The 16,785-nt window shown below is 43.2% G+C and overlaps 1 protein-coding gene across 2 annotated transcripts; it reads right to left on the bottom strand.

Moving 5' to 3' along the window:
* Positions 1-1,970: 1,970 nt before the first annotated feature.
* Positions 1,971-9,202, bottom strand: zgc:101664 (uncharacterized protein LOC450064 homolog). 2 transcript variants are annotated; one of them, XM_020936382.2, is made up of 5 exons: positions 9,108-9,202; positions 6,939-7,170; positions 6,306-6,659; positions 4,971-5,297; positions 1,971-3,018 (listed from the first exon to the last, which is right to left on the bottom strand). In XM_020936382.2, exons 2-5 carry the CDS (start codon positions 7,044-7,046, stop codon positions 2,815-2,817), a joined length of 993 nt encoding a protein of 330 aa, XP_020792041.2. In that variant the 5' UTR covers positions 7,047-7,170; positions 9,108-9,202; the 3' UTR covers positions 1,971-2,814. The 2 variants fall into 2 exon arrangements, with proteins under 2 accessions (XP_020792041.2, XP_055017843.1); XM_055161868.1 differs by having other exon boundaries at positions 4,962-5,297.
* Positions 9,203-16,785: the final 7,583 nt, after the last annotated feature.

Genomic DNA, 16,785 nt, shown 5'->3' on the forward strand with positions numbered 1-16,785 from the left:
TCACTTGTGCGACTGTTTTTGGGATCGGTCGAGTTTTGTCTGAATCGTGTGTCGTGCTTCGTGTAGTAAACATGAGGTAACGAGAACCAATTAATACCGCACGACCAGCTCCCAATCGGAAATCTTAAGTTGATTTAAAATATTGCACAGTGTATGATATTTTCGATCGTTTCACTCAGCCTCAGCTCAAACTGTACACAGGGTTTAAAAGTTCACAGCTTCCAATTCATTTTCTCATACTACATGATCCGATGCTTGGTGTGAAACCCTCATGAAAGGCGAGTGGATTCAAACAGGTTTGATTTTCTTGCGACCTACGATTGCCGACCCACAAAGCACATGTGGACTGGTTGGGCAAACTCCCATGAACCTCGAGCCCCCGATGGAGAGTGTAGAGCTGGTCCAGTGTTCCACAGCCAGGACCAAAACCACACTGCTCCTCCTGGGTCCAAGGTTCAACTTTCAGCCGGATTCTCCTCTCCAGTCCCTGGCATAGACCGGAGAGCCTGAGGAGTGTGATTCCCCTGTAGTTGGAGCACACCCTCCGGTCCCCCTTCTTATACAGAGGGACCACCACTCCGGTTTGCCAGTCCAGAGGTTCTGTCCCCGACCGCCACGCGATGTTGAAGAGGCGTGTCAGCCAAGACCCACAACATCCAGAGACTTAAGGTACTCAGGACGGATCTCATCCACTCCCAGATCCACCAAGGAGCTTTAACCACCTCAGTGACTTCAACCAGGGTGATGGACGAGTCCGAATACCCAGCCTCGGCTTCCTCCTCGGAAGACGTGATGGTGGGATTGAGTAGATGCTCAAAGTTTTCCTTCCACCGCCAGACAACGTTCCCAGTCGAGGTCCGCAGCTCTCCCCCCGCACTGTAAACAGTGTTGGTGAAGAACTGCTTCCCCCTCCTGAGGCGCCGGACAATTTGCCAGAATCTCTTTGAGGGCATCTGATAGTCCTCCTCCATGGCCTCCCCGAACTCCTCCCAGCTCTGAGTTTTTGCCTCTGCGACAGCACGGGCTGCAGCACGCTTGGCCTGCCAGTACCATCAGCTGCTTCAGGAGTCCCACGAGCCAACAAGGCCCAATAGGACTCCTCCTTCAGCCCGACAGCATCTCTTACTGCCGGTGTCCACGGGGTTCGGGGATTGCCGCCGCGACAGGCACCACAGACCTTATGCCCACAGCTCCGAGCAGCCGCATTGACAATAGAGGCCGAGAATGAAGCCCACTCGGACTCCATATCTCCAGCCTCCCCCGGAGTCCGGGAGAAGTCCTCCCGGAGTTGAAAGTCCCTCTGCCAGAGGCTCTGCCAGACGTTCCCAACAGACCCTCACTACACGCTTGGGTCTGCCAGGTCTTTCTGGCTTCCTCCTCCACCAGTGAACCCAACTCACAACCAGGTGGTGATCAGTTGACAGCTCAGCCCCTCTCTTCATCCGAGTGTCCAAGACACGCGGCCGGAGGTCACATGACACGACTACAAAGTCGATCATCGACCTCCGGCCGAGGGCGTCTTGGTGCCACGTGCACTTATGGACATACTTGTGCTCGAACATGGTGTTTGTTATGGACAAACTGTGACTAGCACAGAAGTCCAATAACAAAACACCGCTCGGGTTCAGATCAGGGGGGACGTTCCTCCCAATCACCCCTCTCCAAGTGTCACTGTCGTTGTCCACGTGGGAGTTGAAGTCCCCCAGGAGAACAACAGAGTCCCCAGTCGGTGCACTGTCTAGTCCCTCCCAGGGACTCCAAGAAGGCCGGGTACTCGAGTACTCTGCACTGCTGTTCGGCCCGTAGGCGACACCACAGTGAGAAACCTGTCCCCGACCTGAAGGCGCAGGGACGTGACCCTCTGGTTCACCGGGGTGAACTCCAACACGTGAGTCAGTGTCCAGGTTATTTTCCTCTTGGATGAAGTTTGTGAATCTGTTTTTGTATAAAACAAGTTGAAACAAAACACATTTTCTTTAAAAATCTTTATTGCATCTTTGACAGTGAACAACAGTTCATACACGGTCACTTTTTTTACAAATCACAAGAGAAACAGCACGAGTAGTGGAAAACTTTTTATAAAAAATATTTTGGTCACAAGTTGATGTGGAGTAAAATCCCCAGTGTTAAAACTGTTTGTATAAATAGAGTTCCTCTCAGCAGCTCGAACACATTACACAGATTTTATAACTGTAAAAGCAGCTTCCAGTGTAAGATTTACACTTTTATAAATACACAATTTAAAAACAGACATGAGGTCATTTTCGGCAAAGACTCACAAACATTTACACATATTTAAATCATGTGCCTCTTTTTCTAATTCAAGTTTTTCTTTATTTTAAATTAACTACATGTTTGGCTTTGTGATAAACACCAGGACTAAACCAGGTCTAAACCAGGACAAAACCAGGACAAAACCAGGTCTAAACCAGGTCTAAACCAGGTCTAAACCAGGACTAAACCAGGTCTAAACCAGGACTAAACCAGGTCTAAACCAGGACTGAACCAGGACTGAACCAGGACTGAAAAGGTTTATACATAAATCTGGGTAAGTCCAGATTTGATAGAAGTTCTGCTTCTGGGTTCATTCTAGAATTTGAGGTTCTATAATCACACAAACTTGACTCTCGTGGCTTTAAGTCGTGTTCTGATGTTTCCTCGTCACAAACAGACCTGGAGTTGTGTTTAACTTATTTTTTATATTATTCTTATTATTTTGTTCAGTAGAAACTGGGCAGGTCCAGGTCTGAAATGCTCCAGGTGATTCTAGTGAAGGTGTGTGGAGTGTAAAAACCCGGTGGAGCTCTTCGTGGGTCAGAGGCTGTAGATGTTTCCGTGGCGTCGCTCCCACAGACAGATTGTTCCCCTCAGACTCAGGTCCTCCTTCAGACTCAGACCCACCTCCTCGGACTGGACCAGGTCACAGTAGACCCAGATCTGGGCCTGGTCCCGGACGAAGTGAGCGTTACAGGACGACGGGAGGGACAAGCGAGCGGGACGAGAGAGGGAGCGCCACACCTGAGGAAAGAGAGAGAGAGAGAGGTGAGAGAGGGAGTGCCACACCTGAGGAGAGAGAGAGATTCTGTTTGCACATGTAAAGTTGAGTGAAGAGAGAAAAGAGTCAAATCTGAACTAATCCCAGAGCCCGGTGTGTTTCAGAACATGTTTGTAGAGTTTGAACTACAGGGTCAGTAGATTTGACTCTGTAAAGATCCTGTAGGAGCCGTTGTTCTTTCATTTAGACTGGGGTTTATTTGGGTCACTGTTCGTCTGGACACAGGGTGAACTATATTTGACTTGGCCACAAGGGGCAGGGTGGAGTCTCTATATGACCACACAGGTGAGTGGGCGACAGGAGGTCACATGGTTTTCATCTCTCTCTCGCTCTCTCTCTCTCTTTTATAAAAATGTAATGTACCACAGATTCTGAAGCTCGTTAGGCCTGGACCCCTGCACCCAGAAATGACAAAAGATTGGGACTAAAATTGTGGCTACAGATCCCACAGAGACACACGGACAGTTGTCGCGTTTACATGAGAGCTTTAATTCTGATTAAAAATAATTTAATTGTGAATAAAAATGAATTCCGCTTTAAAAAGACCCTGTAAACACTTAATGAAAATGATGATTCATCATCATAATAAACATTTTAAAAAAACAGTATCTCCTCTTTCAGAAGCTGAGTGACCTTCTGAGGTGGACGTCGTGATGTTGGTGCCCACATAAACTCTGAGAAACTCAGCACTAAAGTGTCAGATAAAGATCCACACAAACACAGAAACACAGAAACACAGAGCATCTGAGTTTCTGCTCAGTCACCATCACAGCGGCATCATGGGAGATTTCACCCGAGAAAACAACAACAGCACAAAAGGAGCGACTCAGTTATCAAACATCTCTGTGTACAGTCCCCAAACACCAGCAGAGGGCGCAAGGACTGAAGTGTATGTGCACTGAAGAGAGAAGCAGTTTGTGTCACATAAACAACGATGGCGCGAGTCTAAGATGGAACAAAGATGATCTGCTCAGGAACACGTCTGGATGACGTGTCTGGCTGTTTCCTCTAATTTCATTTCATAAATTCTATTTTCCTTTAAAATGTCCAGAGTCTAAACAACAAGGAAAAGTTTTTGTATTTCAGTTTGTGGGTCAAAATCTGGAACTTTAACTTTAACTTAAACTTCAACTTTAAATGAAGATATAAAAGAATAATTATAGCTACGTCTGCAGAAGAAGAAATTTTAATTAATTTGTCGTCTGAATGTGACTAAAACATTTTGAAACGCAGTTATTTATTTAGTATCTGGAGTCATGTGATGTACTGTTCGAAGAATGTGGCAGAAGCACAGTTTTGCTTGAATGATTTTGTAAAAGGGACTGGGGACAAATGAGAGTGAAGAGAGTGAGAGTGATGAATTTTTTGGGAGAGGGGGATTATTTTTGTGATTAGTTGTGTAAAATAATCGCCTTTATGTATCTGTTGATCTCTGTTGGAACATAATAATATATTATTGTTAAAATATTTATTTTTTGGCTGAGTCGTCCTCCAGGTGTTTGTGTTTGGACTTCAGGACATGGAGAACATCAGAGTCTGTGGGATCCAGCACTAAAAGAAAATACAATTCTGTAACTGGACAAAAGTTCTGGTGCCTCGTCCAAGACTTTTTCACTTCTGACAGGGTTCTGACAGGGTTCTGACAGGGTTCTGACAGGGTTCTGACAGGGTTCTGACAGGGTTCTGACAGGGTTCTGACAGGGTTCTGACAGGGTTCTGACAGGGTTCTGGTGAGTCACGTGTGTCACTCTTAGTTTTACAAATGTTTTCACTCCAAAAGTGTCGTCCAGTTACAGATGTGTTTATTTGAAATGTAAAACCTGAGTGTTAAAGTCTGTCACACCTGTCACACCTGCCTCACCTGTCACACCTGCCTCACCTGTCACACCTGCCTCACCTGCCTCACCTGTCTCACCTGTTCGATGTCTCTGCAGTTGTTTTCGTGGAGGATCCATTTGACTCTGTGTCTGGGATGGAGTCTCAGTTTGGACAGAGTCTGGGTGAAGTGCCGGGACGAGGTCTGGACCCGGGACCGGACCCGGGTCTGGTCTCTGGTCCGGTCTTTGGTCGGGACTCTGTGCCCGAACACGGTCCAGCAGCGTTTGGATGGAGAGTCGGGTTTAGATCCTGGTCTGGTCCGGGCCTGTGGACCTGGGTCTGGGTCTGGTGGCGTCTCTGGGACAAAGGGACACTGGGTCCTGATCACGTCGCGTTGGTCGACTCGGGGACTGAGCGCTCGACTCTGCAGGGACAGAAACACACTTGAGATCTGGAATTTATTTTTCAAAATTAAGATTTAGACGAGTCACATTTTAAACCCGTCAAAGAATCTCGTTTCAGAACTTTGTTTGTAGAGTCTGAACTACAGATCATTAGATTTAACACACAATAAACTGGACCACATCAGGGAACACAGGGACGTTTATTCTTCAAAGGCAACGTTAAATTCTGTCTCCCCTGTCTCACCCGTCACACCTGTCTCCCCTGTCTCACCCGTCACACCTGTCTCACCTGTCTCCCTGTCTCACCCGTCACACCTGTCTCACATGTCTCCCCTGTCTCACCCATCACACCCGTCTCACCTGTCTCACCCGTCACACCTGTCACACCCGTCTCACATGTCTCCCCTGTCACACCCGTCTCACATGTCTCCCCTGTCACACTTGTCTCACCCGTCACACTCGTCACACCTGTCACACCCGTCTCACATGTCTCCCCTGTCACACATGTCTCCTATGTCACACCTGTCACACTTGTCTCCCCTGTCTCACCCGTCACACTCGTCACACCCACCCGTCACACCTGTCTCACATGTCTCACCTGTCTCACCCGTCACACCTGTCACACCCGTCTCACATGTCTCCCCTGTCACACCCGTCTCACATGTCTCCCCTGTCACACGTCTCCCCTGTCACACCTGTCACACCCGTCTCACGTCTCCCCTGTCACACGTCTCCCCTGTCACACCTGTCTCCCTTGTCTCCCCCGTCACACCTGTCGCACCTGTCTCCCCCGTCTCACCTTTCTCCCCCATCTCACCTGTCACACCCGTCTCACCTGTCACACCTGTCTCCCCCATCTCACCTGTCACATTATTATCAAATGAACAAACACCTTGACCGTTTGATAATTGGGACTTTTAAAATTGTGATTTCAGTTGTAATTTGTTTTATAATCCTGACTAAAATGATCTTTTGCTCTGGTCCGGCTTTAGTCCTGGTTTAAGACGTATTTATTTATTTATTCTCACCGTAGAATTCACCGGCCCCTGGGTTAGTCCAGTTTGAGGACTGACCCCACATGTTTGATCTGGACTCCCCGGTGGTCCAGTCTCCTCTCTAGTCTGGTTTAGATTCTCTTTGGGTCCAGACTCTTTTGGGCCCTGGGTCGGTCCAGTTTTCTCTTTCTTCCCCTGTGTAGTTTGGTTAAGAGTCCCAGTTGGTCCGGTTTGGTTTGGGTCCTGGTTTGGGTGCTGGTTTGGTCCGGTCTTCCCCCTGTCCTCCTCTGGACCGGGGTCGGGGGCAGAGAGGATTCTGGGAGGAGGTCTGGCCGGTCTCAGGGGCAGGTGTCTGTCAACGACGGAGGGAAACCAGGGACTGAAAACCTGCAGGACGACAGAGAGCGAAAGATTTTATTTAAACACGTGTTCTGATTTAAATTTTAATTTTCAGCACGTCATTTCGAGTCCGTTTGTGGAGCGGAGCGTCCCTCTCACACGGAGCAGAGTCTGTGTTCTGACCCGTTCTCTGTTTTTCATCTGAAATCTCCAGAAGTCAAATCCACACGTGTTTTTTTCCCTAATCATTTCCATCAGTTACAAGATTCATTCTGCAACCACATCACCTGGGAGGGCATCTGACACACAGGGACGTAGAGTATTTACCTGCGGAGGGCGACAGGGGAACGGGGCCAGGAGTCTCTCTGTGGTCCCGATCAGAGCAGACACGTCCTGGTCTGGTCCGGATTTATAACGAAGAACCACATCCTCCATAGGCCCATCCCAAGACCAGGACCAAAGATCAGGACCAGGACCAAGACCAGGACCAAGACCAAGAGGAAAACCAGGTCTGGACCGGGACTATTCCAGGGACCAAATGAGCTGCTCCAGGGCCGGACTGTGAGGACAGAAGGAACAGGTGAGTGAGTTATTTTTCTATTTTATTTTGACTCGTCTCTTGTTACTTTTCCAACTTATTTCCGAATAAATTCCTGTGTGGATCAATAGTTTGTCTATGTCTAAATTTAATTTTTTTTTTACAAATTCAGCCACTGTATAGAGTGTCCAGTCATTCCTATTTCCTCGGGACAGTCCCAGTTTTGAGCCTGTGTCCCCTGTCCCAGCAGATTTATTAAAAAAACACTGATTTGTCCCAGTTTATACAAGAAATGTCCCAGGTGTCTCAATTTTGGACCAATTTGATCCCTGCCAACAGTAAAGATGGTAATATATTGTCATTTGTTTAGCTAAAATACTGAAAAATGTGCTTGATAATAAGGCAAAAAAATAAATAAAATTAATTAATAAAAATAAAATAAAAACAAAAAATAAATAAATGAATAAAATAAATAAATACATTAATTAATTTTAATGAAAAAAATAAATAAAACACAATAAAAACAAAATAAATAAATTAATAAAACAAATAAAAATAAATTAATTAATTAAAATAAATTAAAATGAAATAAATTACAATAAATTAAAATAAAATAAAACTAAACTAAATTAAATAAAACTAAACTAAACTAAAATTAAATAAAATTAAAATCAAATCAAATCAAGCAAAGCACTGACAGAGGTCCCTCACATTATGACAAGAATGGATGATCATTTCCTATATACTAATGGCAAGTTTAAAGTCATTTAAATAAATCCATTCAAATCACAAAACAAACAAATCAAAACATAAATAATCATCATAAAATTAAAAAGCGAAAGAGAGACATTAAATTAGAGAGAAGAGGTGCAGAGTAACCGTCCCAGTCCGGGTGTGTCCCAGTTTTTAATTTAGAATATCTGTTCTCCCTGACACTGACGTAAACTGTGTGTGACCAGAAGAAGAAAACCAAAAGAGAAACAGCTTTCAAATTAAAACACGTCCAGATAAAAGTGTGTACGTTATTTTACCATCACAGCTACGAGTGTTTACAGAAAGACTCGAGGGAGACCAGAGTTTCTAAACGCTACACTGGGACACACCCGGGTCGGGACATTTGTGTAAATAAAACAGTGAAAAGAGCGAAAAACATCGTGAACTCTCCAGTCAGTCATGATCTGAGGAACTTCTGACGCAGCGTTTTGTTTTTTTTTTGGTTTATGTTCATTCACAGACACGGATTTGTGTATATGGCAAAATAAATGATAATTTATGTGCCCCTTTACTGTCAGCAGGGATCAGATTAGTCAAGAATGTTATAGTCCTGGTTTAGTCTCAGTTTAGACCTGGTTTAGACCCGATGTAGTTCTGGTTTAGTCTTAGTTTAGTCCTGGTTTAGACCCGATGTAGTCCTGGTTTATTCCTGCTTTAGACCCGATGTAGTCCTGGTTTATTCCTGCTTTAGACCCGATGTAGTCCTGGTTTAGTCTAAATTCAGACCTGATTTAGTCTTAGTTTAGTCCTGGATTAGTTCTGATGTAGACCTGGTCTAGTCTCAGTTTAGTCCTGGTTTAGTCTTGGTTGAGTCCTGGTTTAGACCCGATGTAGTCCTGGTCTAGTCTCAGTTTAGTCCTGGTTTAGATCAGTTTGGTGAAAATAGAGACTCCTGGGACATTTTTTGTATAAAATTGGATCATATCAGTGTTTTTGTATAAATCTGGGGGACACAGGCTCTGGGACACGGGGACAGTCCCGGGGACACGGGGACGTGTCTGGACCCTCTGACCGCCGTTAGCCTCGGGTTTGTTTTTAGCCTCTCTGCTAACAGAGGCTAACAGGCTAACGCTAGCTCAGAGCCAAAACAGAGAAAAACTGTTTAATCTGAAGCGTAAAAGAACCGGAATCGACACGAGGTGAGCGGGTCGGTACCGTGTTCAGACGAGACGGTTCATCTTTACCTGATTCTGCTGCTGCGGGAAAATATGAAATTAAATTTGAGCTAAAACAGGAACACGAGAAACACCACAGGAGGATCCATCTCCATGGAAACAGCGCCGCCCCCTGGAGCCTCCGCGTATTACACCGACCAGGAGTTTTTTTTTTTTTGTTTGTTTGTTTGTTTTTTGTTTTTGTTTTTTAAGATAGAAACAAAAAATAAATAAATAAAAGTAAACAGTTCACATGAAAAATAAATGCATTAAAAACACAAGAGCGAATAAAAACATATTCACATATAAAAGGGGCAATTTCAAAGCTCTAATTTAAAGGAATAAATTAAACTCATTCAAAAAGAACATGACAAAAACAGCCTCTTTTCTCTCAGTTAGGCCCAATGAGCGAACAGAAAGTTTCACGTCATTCTTCAAGTGTGTTATTTATGGTTTTATCTAAAATAAATAAATAAATCGACATTTATGCATAAAACGTTTACCTAAAATAAACAAACTGTTGATACCAAATTCCATTCCTTTTAATACACCAATTTTTATTTCTTTTATGGCTGAAACTGAATTGCCCTGGACTGAAGCCAAGACTGAAAATGAAACCAAAATTGTTGCACAAATTCACAAAAAAAGAAAAGATGTTCCAAATCCTCCTCCCAGTGTCACAAAACACACATTTACATTTAACTTGGACTCAGAATGTTTGAATCTCTGTCCCGGGAAAAGGAGCAGGGATGAAAATATTCAGTCATAATATTATAATTAATAATAATGTGGCTGTGTTCAAAACGTTCAAAGGTTTAAAATGCAGAGTCTGGGTTTGAGAAAAGGTCCAACAGTTTCAGAAGAACTGTCAGAGGAAGAGAAAAAAAAAGTCTGCAGGAGGTTTAATTAGAAGAAGAAAAAAAAAATTAAATACGAAAATGAAGAAAATTGTGTTTCTTTATACAGAATATTCAGCAGAAGTAAAACCTGCAAATAATCCAGTCACCAGCAGAGGGCAGCAGTGAAACACCGTCGGCCACAGGGTCACAGGCAGTGTTGAGGAGTAACAGATTACATGTACCGGAGTAATCAGAGTACAATTTATAAGTAACTGTATTCAGTTACAGTTACTGTTTCAGTGAGTGATCATTTTTATTTTTCTTTCCCTGGTAATTCCACTTATTCCTGGAAACTAAACCAGGTCTAAAACCAGGATTAAAAGCAGGTCTAAACTAGATCTAAAACAGGTCTAAAACTAGGACTAAAACTATGACTAAACCAGGTCTAAACCAGGACTAAAACCAGGTCTAAACTAGATCTAAACCAAGACTAAACCAGGTCTAAAACCAGGATTAAAAGCAGGTCTAAACTAGATCTAAAACAGGTCTAAAACTAGGACTAAAACCATGACTAAACCAGGTCTAAACCAGGACTGAACCAGGACTGAACCTCTGGACCCATCCCGACAATGAGTCCTGGTTCAGTTCTGCTTTAGTCCTGGTTTAGTCCTGTTTTAATCCTGGTTGAGTCCTAGTTTAGTCCTGGTTTAGACCTTATTTAGTTCTGGTTTAGACCTGGTTCAGTTCTGCTTTAGTCCTGGTTTAATCCTGGTTTAGTCCTGGTTTAGACCTGGTTTAGTCCTGGTTTAGACCTTATTTAGTCCTGGTTTAGTTTTGTTTAGTCCTGGTTTAGTCCTTGGTTTATTCGACCTGACGTTTCTGTTTTTGGTCCAAATGTGAGTAAATGAGGTGTTTTTGAGGTGACAAAAGTTTTTTTAGTGAAACCAAAAACAGAGGTTTGATGAACAGGACAGCGCCTCAGGACCTCAGGACTGTCATTAAGTCCAAGTCCAGAGTCTGACGCTTCAAACTGTCACCTCCACATCTGCACATCCACAGTGACACTCACACACACATGTGTCCTCTGCATTTGACCCGTCCTCTGCCTCTCCGGGTTAAACCTGCATTTGACTTCTGCATTTGACCCATCTTCAGATCTTGAGCCGGTCTTGGTCAGGTCTTTCTTAGCTGGAGGGTTTGACCCGTTGTGCATGTTTTGGGTTGATGGAGAAACACAGACACAGGCAGAACATTCAAACTCTGCACAGTAAGTCCTCACATGACACTGGAGTTGAACCAAGAACCTTTTCTCAAGCTGTTTTCAGGTCGGTCAGAACCAGTTCCACTGAGAACCAAAGTGTTCTCCGGAGAACGAGCCGCGTTCAAACTATTTACGTGAACAAATGACGCGTCATCGACAGAGAGTGTGGATTTAACACCAAGTAAAAACAAGGCCGTATGAAAACAGACGTCACAGAAGGAAAAGAACAATCATGGATCTCATCATCAACACCAGCGAGAGTTTGTACAAGTCATTATTTATGTACCAAACTCTGACACAACATGGATCTGCTGTGGAGAAGACGACAGCGACGCTGAATACAAAGATATAAACTTATCAGGAGAACATGAACACATGCAAAACGAACGGTACGTGATAGTTTCTGTAGACTTAAAACTTTTAACTTAATATGTGATATTTTCACTTGCTCTTTGTTTGTTTATTTTCCCGTGTGTGACTCGGATGAACCTGCTGACGTCTGCTGTGTTGTCATGGTTCACTTAGAAAAAAAAAGTTTTACTTGGTTTCCGTTGGGAACCAACTTTCCGATTCCTGAACGCTCTGATTTCTGCTGTGAACACATGAGTCAGTTCAAGATTAGGTGCAGGAACCGGAACCAGCACGATTCTCTGTGGGCCTGAAAGGTGAGGTGAGGCGTGAGGACGGGGTCAGCCTTTTCATCAGAAAACCCTCTGGTCAGAAAATCCATGTTCAGGTCGTGTTTTCATTGTACCACAGATCTTGTAGGGTATTTTCCAAATTTTCACCTCAAAATTCATAAAGACATACATTTTTATACAAACTTCAAATTTTGCGAACAAATTGAAAATAAGAGGCCTTGATATTTTTAGCTCAGCTCAAAGTATATGTACTATTTAGGCGTGTCATAAAAATGCTCCTGTTCTGGGTATCCCGCCTGGTCGTATTGAAAAGGGCCGACTGTAAGGCATTTTTAGTTCAGCTTGTGAACTGTAAACTCAAGCTGAACTTATGCGATCACCCATTGTCCGTCCGTCCATCCGTCTGTCCGTCTGTTCATTAACCATGGCTGGACAATTCTAGACTGTTTGACTTACAGAGTCCATATGAATGTCTTTAGATACCTTAGGGTAATAGGTCTTTCCAATTCTTGAATTATGTCACAGTGACTTACTTTGTGACTACTGGGCCTTCTGACTCGGGGGCCTTCTGATGATAAAGGTGTAATCATGAGGACTAACCACTCTGCCACACAGGAACTATTGTAGCTACAGTTTTTCGGATATAAGTATTTGTGATTTATATTTTAATGAAAGGGTTCTGTTGAAAGTTCATATTTGAAACACGTCCAGAAGAATTGACAAAAAAATTTAATCTAAAGTCACAAACTTAAATAAAAATCACATTAGCACAGGTTTGTACACATCAAAACTCCAGGGTCAGACATTTTTTTTGCAGAATACGACACGACGGTTTGTTGTTCGTGGAGGAAATGATGGAACTTCAGGATTTTCAGTTTCTTTACTGATGACTCCATTCAGGTCCTGTTCACACGACAACACTCACGGGTAAAAACGACAAAATATTTGATGGGAAGTGTCTTTCATTTAGACAACGTTTATACGATGAGGGTCTGAACAGACGACGCAAAAGTGGCGTCGCGTCTTCACTTTTTATTCTGCGTTTAGACGAGAGTTTTCGGGAGGAAATCTGCTGCAGACGGTGACTCAAAAGTGTGTGGAATTGGATTGTGTTTGCATGTCAGGTTTGTGCGTCCTGTTTGTTTGTGACGTAAATGTGTACATGACCTGAGTAGATCTAACCAGAGTTTTGCGTCTTGGGCAGTGGTTTCTGGAGGTGTTTTCAGATTTTTGTGTTTTTAAGACCCAAAAACATCGTCACCATCTAAAACGAAAGACACTTCAGATAAAATGTTTTGTCACAAGTTACTCACAAGTGTTCTCGTGTAAACAGGAACCTTAGACAGTGACGACGTTTTTGGGGCTTAAAAACGCAAAACGCCCCAGATGTGTTTAATCTCATCCCTCGTTGTTTCTGATCTGCCTGTGAGTGTGTGAGTTTTAAGCCTATTTTGTCAACACAACACTTCAAAACTGTCCCACATACATTTGTGACGACTAGATTGGATTATGGTCATGCACTTTATGCTGGTGTCAGACAAAATGCACTTTCCCGGTTGCAACGGGTCCAAAACTCAGCGGCTCGACTTTTAACTGGAACCCGGAAACACGAGAGAGTCCCAACTATTTTAGTTTCTCTTCATTGGCTCCCAGTGTCTTTTAGAGTCAATTTTAAAATTCTTTAATTTACTTTCAAGTGTTTGCACGGCCCAGCGTCCTCCTACCTCACTGACTTGATCCGCCCTCTCAGATCTGCAGACCAACTCCAGCTCGCCGTCCCAAAAACTAAACGTAAACTTCGTGGGGACCGTGTGTTTTCTGTCGCTGCCGGCTCTGGAACCAGTCACCGTTAGAGATTAGAGATTAATAAGTGACATGTATATTTCTTGTTGAGTATTTTACTGTTTTCTATGTTTTTTAGTAGCTGGGTCCAGTCAAGTGGTAACAGAGGGAAACAGGGTCAGATTTTTGACATTCAAATGTCTCTTATTCAGAAACTAGAGGAACTATTGAAATAAGTAAAGTATCAGAATGTAGGAAAGAGTTACACTCCAACAGGGTAAAGTTAAACCTGTGATATTCTTTCAAGTTCAAGACAAAAAATAAAAAAAACTCATGTCATGTCGGTAACGGAGGGAATGAAATATGCAGCACTTTTTGTTCAATAAATCCAAACAGTGATAACTCTTGGTTCTCACTTCCATATCCTTAACAAACTGGTTTGAATATTTGCTTCATATAGTTTTCTACCATATGGTACAAGATTAGGTTGAAAAACCTCTGACTTTTTGACTCATGAGATTTTTTATTAAGAAAGGTCATGGTAACGGAGGGAAAAGTAATGGAGGGAAAATTGTACAAACAAGTAGAAGGTGCAGGATTTTACATCATTTGTCGCTTTTTTCTTCTGAATATTTTAATATTACTTCAAAATTAAAGGAAACTATTTCTATAAAATATGTCAGTCCTTCCAAGAACATTTTTATCATTTTAAATACTTTTTTTTTTTTTAAATCCTGTCCCTTCATCAACAGTTCAAAGATGGAATAACACAAGATATGATGAAATACAAACATTTATTTACATGATTTGCAGGTCTTTGAAATTTGGGAAATAATTTTTGTTCCATGTTTCATACATGGTCTGTTTAAAACGGATGGAACTTTAGAACCAAAAATGGTACAGAAAAAAGGTCAACAGTTTAATAAACTCGAGTACATATGTATCTGTTCAATACATTTTTATATCTGATGCATCAGATGCTGTATTGTGTTTGTACCATATATTTTCTTCTACTGCGATTGTCATTGTCTATTCTGTGTTTGTGTGCAGCACTTTGGCCAACTGTAAAGTTTTTTTAAGTGTGAGGAGCTGTTCTGACTCGGCGTCTTTGGCTCCGACAAAACGTTACAAAAGTGTGAAACCAAAAAGAGATGGAGCCAAATCTACTGTGGTCACTGTGGTCACAGAAACTACACACTCTGTGATCCTCTGACCTTGTCCTGCTCCTGCTGAACCTCTCTCCTCACAGCAAGAAGGTCCTGGGTCTCCTGGTCCTGTCTGTGGAGTTTGCATGTTCTTCCTGTGTCTGGGCGAGCAGAGTACTTTCAGCAGGATACTTTTACTCCTACTTGAATAATATTTTTATTGAAGTAACAGTACTCTTTACCGTAAAACTTTGAGTCACTCTTCCCACTATTAAAGTTGCATTGTGTAACTTTTCTGGTGAAGGGTCTGTTATCTGCTTGGAGATGTTAATGCTTTGCCTGGAATGTTCCGTGGTGTGACTTTAAACATTTCCATCAAACGTTTATTCACTATGTACGGAAGCCCTAAGAGGCAAGAGAAGAAAAAAAAAAAGAGGCAAGTCATTTGGGCTTGATTTTCTAAGTGTTTTTTTTTTTTTTTTCACCAACTCAAAAAATTTTTCCACAAAAAAAAAAAATTCAACCATTTTTTTTCCACCGTTGATGTGGCTGATGAAGAAAAAAAGAAAAAAAAATTTAGGAATTTACTGGGAAACCACTTTTTTTTCATCAGCTGCATCAACAGTGACAAAATAACACACAAGAGAAAAAAAAAATTGTAGAATTTTTTTGTAGAAAATTATTTATTTATTTTTTGAGTTGGTGAAAAAAAAACACTTAGAAAAAAGAGCCCAGATGACCTGCCTCTTTTTTTTTTCTCTTGCCTCTCAGGGCTTCCGTAACTATAGATGGTTCTGTTGCTCAAAAGTACAATCACTCCTGTGAGTGAGCGCGCCTCTTCACAGATCTGACCTGTAATGCTGTGTAGTGCTGTAATCTGCGTGTCTCCCTGGTGACAGAGATTTCATCTTTACTGTGGAACATTCTAGACAAACAGGTGGCGGACCCTCCACTAGAAAAGTTACGCAGTGAACTTTAGGCCCCGTTTACACGTACACGGGTATTTTAAAAAACTTTTAAACGGAGACATTTCCCTTCGTTTGTTCACATCGTTTACACACAAACGGAGAATTCGCCTCTGAAAACGAATCTTTCTAAAAACTCCGACTAGAGTGGAGATTTTGGAAAACTCCGGTTTCACTTTTGCGTGTAAACTGAGATAAACTGAGTTTTAGGAGCTGACGCGCTGAAAGTGCCACCGACGTTTACCTGTTGCTATGACGACGATGATGGAAGCATCAGAGCAGCAGTCGCATTTCTTCTGATCGTGCAGGAGCACTCAGAAAACAGCAGCATGTAGAACTTTGTACAAACTCTGCGCACATCAGCTCGGAGCAGAAGCTCTGAGCTCGAGCAGCAGCGTCAAACACACGGGGAAGTCAGCGTGCAGCTCCTCAAGACGGGGCTGGGGGTCCAGTGTTGGTCAGATGGTCCGGAGGCTTCGTCCTCCATGTCCTGGTTCCAGACAGGGGCGAGCAAGACCAGCGCACAAAGAACTGAGTCCGAGTGCTTCAGTGCAGTCGTCTGTGCGCTGGTTCTGTGCGGGAAAGGGAGAATGTTCTGTGGACCACAGGTCCGGGCTGCTCTGGTCCTCCGTGCTCGACCGCGGCTGGTTCTGGGGTGGTGCAGCGTCTGGACAGAAGCGCGAATCCCGTTTGGTTCGTTATATGTTGTTCTGAGCGTCCGTCCGCGCCCGTGGTTTTTGTTTTGTTTTTTTGGGGGGAAAGTTCTTCTCAGGTGGAGGTGGACACCACCCCCACTTCAGCTCATCTGTTTGTTCTGCTGAAACACTTTTCATGTGTTGCATTTGCACACAGCTGATGGATCAGACCCATGACCAGAGATGAACGAGGGCTCGGAGTTCAGTGATTTTGCCACTTCTTTAACAGATCTGTGGAGAGGCGAGCCGCTCTCTAATACACGTTGTTTTTCAAGGTATTTGTGAGTAAAACTTACAACTGTAATGAAATAAATGCTACAGGTTTGAGTCTGATCCAGGTGCCGTCCAGAGGCTCGGTGGAGTTCTGACGGCGCTCAGTG

This window comes from Boleophthalmus pectinirostris, unplaced genomic scaffold (genome assembly GCF_026225935.1).
Source record: "Boleophthalmus pectinirostris isolate CB_2022bp ecotype Guang Dong unplaced genomic scaffold, ASM2622593v1 HiC_scaffold_4, whole genome shotgun sequence".
In the NCBI taxonomy this organism is placed as follows: domain Eukaryota; kingdom Metazoa; phylum Chordata; class Actinopteri; order Gobiiformes; family Gobiidae; genus Boleophthalmus; species Boleophthalmus pectinirostris.

Coding starts and splice junctions, on each gene's coding strand:
- zgc:101664 (XM_055161868.1), bottom strand. CDS start 7,046: ATGGAGGATGTGGTTCTTCGTTATAAATCCGGACCAGACCAGGACGTG. Junction 6,660..6,938: donor TCCCCTGTCGCCCTCCGCAG/GTAAATACTCTA, acceptor GTCGTCCTGCAG/GTTTTCAGTCCCTGGTTTCC. Junction 5,298..6,305: donor AGGGGCCGGTGAATTCTACG/GTGAGAATAAAT, acceptor CTGTCCCTGCAG/AGTCGAGCGCTCAGTCCCCG.